The sequence below is a fragment of the Raphanus sativus genome, chromosome 9 (genome assembly GCF_000801105.2).
Source record: "Raphanus sativus cultivar WK10039 chromosome 9, ASM80110v3, whole genome shotgun sequence".
In the NCBI taxonomy this organism is placed as follows: Eukaryota; Viridiplantae; Streptophyta; class Magnoliopsida; order Brassicales; family Brassicaceae; genus Raphanus; species Raphanus sativus.
Window position 1 is genome coordinate 21,501,791 of NC_079519.1, and position 7,680 is coordinate 21,509,470.

At 37.2% G+C, this 7,680-nt stretch overlaps 1 protein-coding gene and 1 long non-coding RNA gene across 2 annotated transcripts; both read right to left on the minus strand.

Moving 5' to 3' along the window:
- Positions 1 to 2,206: 2,206 nt before the first annotated feature.
- On the minus strand, positions 2,207 to 3,044 carry LOC130500322 (uncharacterized). Its single transcript, XR_008938929.1, has 4 exons — positions 2,932 to 3,044; positions 2,664 to 2,820; positions 2,474 to 2,572; positions 2,207 to 2,395 (listed from the first exon to the last, which is right to left on the minus strand). It is a non-coding gene; the product is annotated as an uncharacterized LOC130500322 (long non-coding RNA).
- A 2,683-nt stretch (positions 3,045 to 5,727) lies between these two features.
- LOC130500321 (ATP synthase gamma chain 1, chloroplastic) lies at positions 5,728 to 7,152 on the minus strand. Its single transcript, XM_056995250.1, has one exon. The coding sequence runs from the start codon at positions 7,018 to 7,020 to the stop codon at positions 5,896 to 5,898; it is 1,125 nt and encodes a 374-aa protein (XP_056851230.1). The 5' UTR covers positions 7,021 to 7,152; the 3' UTR covers positions 5,728 to 5,895.
- Between the last annotated feature and the right edge of the window lie 528 nt (positions 7,153 to 7,680).

A 7,680-nucleotide genomic window follows, 5' to 3' on the forward strand; every position in this document is an offset into this window, starting at 1 on the left:
CCAGCACGGGCGCTAGCCGCCGGCGGCCACGGCCAGCACGGGGCTAGCCGCCCGGCGGCCACGGCCAGCACGGGCGCTAGCCGCCGGCGGCCACGGCCAGCACGGGGCTAGCCGCCCCGGCGGCTACGGCCAAGGCCGGGGTCGGCTGCTCGGTTCCTTCGGTTTCGGGTGTTCGTGTTCGTTTTTCGGAAGGGGTTTTCGTATGACAAATAGACTTAGCCGTTGATTTCGAGATAACTGTTTTTGACCCAACAATGTCCTTTATATCTTCAGGGGAAACATAGCAACCAGTCCCGAAACGATCATCTTCATATTAAACTTATATATATGGACCCATTCATAATGCTCTGAAAACTGCCATCTTGTCGGATAAGCCGTCACAAAGTTCCATCACCAAGTGTACAAAGTTTTGATCTACAAAAGCGTTCTTGAACTTGACGATGTTTTGGTGTCCATACAAATGCTTCATGATCTCTCTCTCTCTCTCTCTCTCTCCTCTCTCTCTCTCTCTCTCTCTCTCTCTCTCTCTCTCTCTCTCTCTCTCTCTCTTCTCTCTCTCTCTCTCTCTCTCTCCTCTCTCTCTCTCTCTCTCTCTCTCTCTCTCTCTCTCTCTCTCTCTCTCTCTCTCTCTCTCTCTCTCTCTCTTCTCTCTCTCTCTCTCTCTCTCTCTCTCTCTCTCTTCACAAAGATTTCATCTTCTTTACTCTTTAGTTTTGTCTTGAGTATGGACTTGCAAGCGTAGGGCTTACCATTAGAATCCTTGCATTTCGAATGATGCTGAATTGCCTTCACCGAGTTTCTCTTGGAGGGTGTAAAGTTTCTTGATGTCCGCGAATGGTTTGTCCCTTTGTTTTTGTTATTGGATCAGTCATGCGGTTTTTTTTCTTGCAGAAGCGGTAGAAAACCGTCATCAAGAAAACTAGTCATAATATATGTTCCAAGTTTCAATAAAGGTCAAGGACTCAAGGTAAAAGAGTTTTCAGTAAAGGTTGATGAGATAGTCATGTAAAGTTGCCTAATCTTTGAATCTCTATGCGTGTCTCATGCTTTTTGTTTTTACCGAATTGAAGACAAACTTGAGTTACAGTATTTTCACAAATTTCAAGGATTATTTTCATTTAGGAAGTGTTGGTATACACATATGAACTTAGAAGAATGTCCTTTAAAGTATTGAATGAATTCGTGGGGGTATTATGCATTTTATGAAGTATGCTAATGAGAGTCCATCTCAATTCTCAAACAAAACTGTGTCTGTGTATATAGTTAGAGACTTAGAACCTTTGCCCAAAAAAGTGTAGAAAAAATGAAAAATACAATTGAAGTCAAGTAATAGTTCTAACTTTACACTACATAATATATACATATTAAAAACGTTTTCTTATATTCTCATATTTCTGATATACCTCATGAGATGAATGTTTGTTGGACAGGAACTTTCTTTCTCTACTTGATATTACTTTGATTCTTTGAAATTATGTAATCAATAGAAAGATGATTTAATTTTCTTGGTCGTTAATTATTATCGGAAGATCTTCGGTCAAAGTTCATATCCCTTAAATCCATAATATATACTATTAGTTTTGTCATAAGCAGAGTCGATAGGATTATTTATCTCTAAGATCTTTCATAAGAACAACAGAATATGGGAATATGAAACTAATTGATACTATTGACCTCCTTGAAAGATTAGTCGGATCTCGGCTGCCCTCTAATTAAAACAACTGAATAGGACTGTTTCAACTAAATGATAACATAAGCAAACTTATTCCTTCAAAACATCCTAGCAAAGCTCATAATCCACGAAATCATCACAAAGTTTTTTCTTAATCATTTATCCAATGAAAGACCAAAATAAATACAACCACATTATGTTTGTAATTGCATGATTATATAAAGATCATAGGAGTCTAGACGATTATACATTATACGACCGAAAATGATATATATATATATATTAAAAAGAGTCTGCTCATATCGAATCATCAACCCTGTGCATTGGCTCCAGCAACAATCTCAAGAATCTCATCAGTAATCTTAGCTTGACGTTTTCTATTATAAACCATCGAAAGCGATTTCTTTAGATCCGATGCATTAAGTGCTTTGAAAAATATCCAAAGCCAAAAAAAAATTAAAGTCAAAACAAAAATCTTACGGCCTATTTTCTAAAGCAAAAACAACTGAAGCTACAGCAACAACCAATCAACCCCTAAGTTTAAACTTTAAAGATCAACTACTCTTATCTCGGTTTACTCAGGTTTAGCTCTTCTTCCCTGAACCTTTATTTTTGGTGAACACAAGAACACTATGATCAATTGACCGCAAAATTTTGTATTTGTGACTCTTTGCTTGCCCTTCTCATCATTGTGTGAAATTCCTCAAGATATATGCTTCTATCCTGCAAGAGAGTTCATTACAATATTTCACAACCGGTTTAGATCTTTGATGTTGAGTAAGTGTACCGTGAGTAACTTACATTATTGGCATACTTTCTGATGTTATGTGTTTGATGCTATCTTCATCTCTTACACCATAATCTTTCATTGCTATCTCCAATTCACCCCTTGTTATTCACCTATTGTGAAATGATTTGATAAGATAGACATACTGATTTTGATTTTCTAGATAACATGTATGATTTTTTCTAAAGCAATAACTGAACTTACCCATCTTTTTCTTTTGTCAAAGTGTTGGAATTCTTGGCGAAAAAGCTCATGGTGGTCCAGTTTGAATCTATCAACGTTGCAGAGATAAACTCTTCTATGTCGATTGTTCCATTACCGCCACAATAGCCTGAAAATTCATCATCATGCATTGGCCTGCCTATAAATAGAAGCTTCTTTCAGTCTCTATTTGGCAAAGAGGGCACTTAGAAATCGACAAGAAGATAATTTTTAGGATAAGAAAAGGTAAGAGACTGCAGTGGTAACTCACGGCTTCTATGAGTTGCTTCACTTCGGTTTCAGAGACTTTTGATCCAAGTGTAGTAAACCCTCTTTTGACTTCTTCATGAGTGACTGTGCCACTTTTATCTGTATCAATGTTATTGAACATTGTTTTAAGACCTTTGATTTCCTCTTCTAATAGATTCCCTAGATTCTTTGCCATAACCTGCAAAGATAGGAAAAAAGATCACTCATGAAACTAGTAAGTTTTTATGAAAATATTTGAAATACTTAGCTCCAAAGACTTTTACCTTAAGAGATACCTTCTTGAGCTTGTTCATATTACAAAATTGTTTCAAACGGGTTGAAACTAAGGGTGAACACTTCGGTTATTTTCTCGGTTCAGTTTGGGTTCGGTTCGGTTTGGTTAGTTTGGTTCTAGTAATTTTTCAACTGAAGTAAATCATAGTTAGTTTGGTTCAGTTTGTGTTTGTTTCGGTTTATATTCGGTTCTATTTGTATTCGGTTCGGTTTGTTTTTTGAATTGGTTTAATTAGGTTCTTCTTCGTGTAAAAGCATGAAAGCATATAACTATTTTTATATTTTACAAAGATTATTGCCTCTATACAAATTCTTCTATGTAGTGCTAAAATTCGTCTATTTTTAGAACTTGGTATTAAAAATCTCACCTGAAGTTGTTTAGAATTGACACCACAAAAAATATCTGGATGCAAGAAAAATATGCAGATAACGCAGAGAAAAAAACTATGTGTAGAAAAATTTTGTTTTTAATAAAATTTGCTTTAGGTTTTAGGTATAGATTTAACATCCAGTTTTATATATACAGTATAAGAATATAAGATTACATACTTAACTATTCTTTTTTTAAATCAAATATTTTGATGATTACATATTAGGTTAGAAGAATATATGTTAATGAATGAAAATGAAAATATGTGGGTTTTAGTATTAGAATTTTAGTATATTGGTATTACTAATATTTTAAATTTAAATAATTAAAAATAACATCGGTTTCTCGGTTTGGTTCGGTTTAAAACCGAACCGAAACGAAACATTCGGGTTGGAGAAATCTTCAACCGAATGATTTGAAATAGAGTTTGGTTTGGTTTGAATCGACTTCGGTTCGGTTGGTTCAGTTTGACTCGATTACAGTCGTAACAATAACAAGAAAGATAAGAAAAGAGGATTACCAAGAACCTTTGCAACAGTGAGTTCTGATGATAAGCTTCTTCTTGATAAGATCTGTGCCCACTGAAGATATACAAGGCCATGGATGGCTCTCAAAATCAGTTGGAGCATGCTGAATCTCATATAGCATCTGTTCCTCAGGTTTTACAATATAAACATATAAAAGTTACATTTTCAAACCCCAAGAAGAAACAAATCAAGAAAGCATTAATTTCTCTTACTAGTCACAAAGGGAGATTGGCCACATAATAGGATCTACAAAACCCATGCACTCCATATATCAGCTTCTTTTCCGTAATGTCCTTGTAACACTTCGGGGGAAACATAACAACCAGTCACGACACAATCATCCTCTTCTCTCTCTCTCTCTCTCTCTCTCTCTCTCTCTCTCTCTCTCTCTTCTCTCTCTCTCTCTCTCTCTCTCTCTCTCTCTCTCTCTCTCTCTCTCTCTCTCTCTCTCTCTCTCTCTCTCTCTCTCTCTCTCTCTCTCTTCACAAAGATTTCATCTTCTTTACCCTTTAGTTTTTTCTTGAGTATGGACTTGCAAGCGTAGGGCTTACCATTAGAATCCTTGCATTTTTGAATGATGCTGAATTGCCCTTCACCGAGTTTCTCTTGGAGGGTGTAAAGTTTCTTGATGTTCGCGAATGGTTTTGTCCCTTTGTTTTTGTTATTAGATCAGTCGTGCGGTTTTGTTTTCTTACACAAGCGATAGAGAACCTTCATCAAGAAAACCTAAGTCATAATATGTGTTTTTAAGTTTCAATAAAGGTCAATGACTCAAGGTAAAAGAGTTTTAAGTAAAGGTTGATGAGATAGTCATATAAAGTTGCCTAATCTTCGAAATCTCTATGCGTGTCTCATGATTTTTGTTACTACCGAATTGAAGACAAACTTGAGTTACAATAAATTCACAAATTTCAAGGATTATTTTCATTTAGGAAGTGTTGGTACACACATATGAACTTAGAAGAATGTCCTTTAAAGTATTGAATGAATTCGTGGGGGTATTATGCATTTTATGAAGTATGCTAATGAGAGTCCATCTCAATTCTCAAACAACTGTGTAATATAGTTAGAATTAACCATTTGCCGAAAAAGTATAGAAAAAATGAAAAGAGAAATACAATTGAAGTCAAGTAATAGTTCTAACCATTTACACTACATAAATACATACATATAAAATCATTTTTTATATTATCATATTTTTGATATACCTCATGAGATGATTGTTTGTTGAACTCATATTTTCTTAGGGAACTTTCTTTCTCTACTTGATATTACTTTGATTCTTTGAAATTATGTAATCAATAGAAAGATGATTTAATTTTATTGGTCTTTAATTATTATCGGAAGATCTTCGGTCAAAGTTCATATCCCTTAAATCCATAATATATATACTATTAGTTTTGTCATAAGCAGAGTCGGTAGGATTATTTATCTCTAAGATCTTTCATAAGAACAACAAAATATGAGAATATGAAACTAAATTGATACTATTGACCTCCTTGAAAGATTAGTCGGATCTCGGCTGCCCTCTAATTAAAAACAACTGAATAGGACCGTTTCAACTAAATGATAACATAAGCAAACTTATTCCTTCAAAACATCCTAGCAAAGCTCATAATCTACGAAATCATCACGAAGTTTTTTCTTAATCATTTATCCAATGAAAGACCAAAATAAATACAACCGCATTATGTTTGTAATTGCATGATTATATAAAGATCATAGGAGTCTAGACGATTATACATTATACGACCGAAAATGATATATATTTAAAAAACAACCTGCTCATATCGAATCAAGCCTGTGCATTAGCTCCAGCAACAATCTCAAGAATCTCACCAGTAATCTTAGCTTGACGTTTTCTATTATAAACCATGGAAAGCGATTTCTTAAGATCCGATGCATTATCCGAAGCACTACTCATCGCACTCATCCGAGCTGCGAGCTCACTCGCCAAAGACTCCTGTAACGCCCTAAGAATCTGACTGTTCAGATACAAAGGCAACAAAGCATCAAGAATCTGAACAGGGTCTTGCTCGAACTGCAAGATCGGCGAGAAATCAGCAGTTGCTGTCCGAAAAGTCTCTCTCTCGACCGTCAGCTTCCCTTCTTTAGTCGTCAACCTGAAGAACTCGTCTTCAGCAGCGTCAACACAGTTCCCGTTGATGTCACAGATCTCTCCTTTGGGTGATAGAGGCAGTAGCGTGTGGATCACGGGTTCTGATCTGACCAAAGACACAAACTTCGTGTACAAGAGCTCCACTTTGTCGACTTCCTCGCTTATAAACAGAGAGAAGACATCATCGGCAACAGCTTGAGCTTCCTTCGCCGTCGGTAAGGTTCCGGCCTCGAGGTACTTGTCGACGGGGATGTAGGGACGGCGGAGGAAGTAAGAGTTTCCCTTCTTCCCCACGCTAATGACTGTGTAGTCAAGACCTAACCCTTGAAGCTCCTTGATCCTCGCCTCTGCTTTCTTGATAATGAAGTTATTAAACCCACCGCATAATCCACGGTCTCCCGTTACGACAACGAGTGCAACCTTCTTAACCGGTCTTATCTTGGTTAAGGGCACATCGATATCATCGGTTTGAAGCTGTTCGTTGATGTTGTAAAGAACTTCGACTAGGGTTTCGGAGAATGGTCGTCCGTTGACGACAGCTTCTTGAGCTCTCCTTACTTTTGCTGCAGCGACAAGCTTCATGGCTTCAGTGATCTTCTGAGTGTTTTTGACTGAGTCGATTCGGTCTCTGAGCTCACGAAGAGAGGATTGGATTGGAGCAACGAAGGAGGATCTTGAAGGAGAGGAGTTGTGGTTTGGGAGAGGAAGTGGGTTGAGAACAGAACGGAAGGACAAGGAAGAGGAATCGGAAAGAGATGGGTTTGATGAAACCCACATTGTTGTTAGATTACTGCAAGCCATTGTTCTTGATTTTGGTTCAAACGGAAAGACAATTTTTTTTTGTTCAGACAGTGTTTTGGTTTAACCTTATCTACGTTTTCTTTGATTGTAAGACAGAAGAGAAGAGAGATTGAGTGGAGGGAAGAGAAGGTAATGGATGAGGTTTGGAGATAAGGTTTATTCTCCTTTGGGTTCGTTGAACTCTTAAATGTGGGACCCATTGGCGTTGTATAAGTGGAGAGTACGAGATCTTGGAAAAAAAAATTGTTGGTGGCATATCTACGTGTTTTGTATATCAGCCAACCAATGCTGATGTGTTGTGATTTGTGAGGTCTCTCCCAGCGAGAGGAATTATCTGATAACAAGTGATAGAGATTAGCGTATTTCGGTTTAATTTGGTTTAATCAGATATATTAATACTTGTGTGCAATTTAATTAGATACTTTCCATTGTATTGTGTAACTGGTAAGATCTCAGTTCCAAGAACCGCTTTTCTCATGGGACACTGATTTCACCGGCTTAACCAGTTATATGTACCAAGGCATGGGTATTCGGGTCTTCGGGTCTTCGGGTCGGGTTTAGGTCAGTTTCTTTCGGGTCCATGTTTTTTCGGATCCTAATTATTTGAACCCAACATCTATTTCTAAATTTTCGGGTCGGGTTCCGGTCGGTTCGGATCTA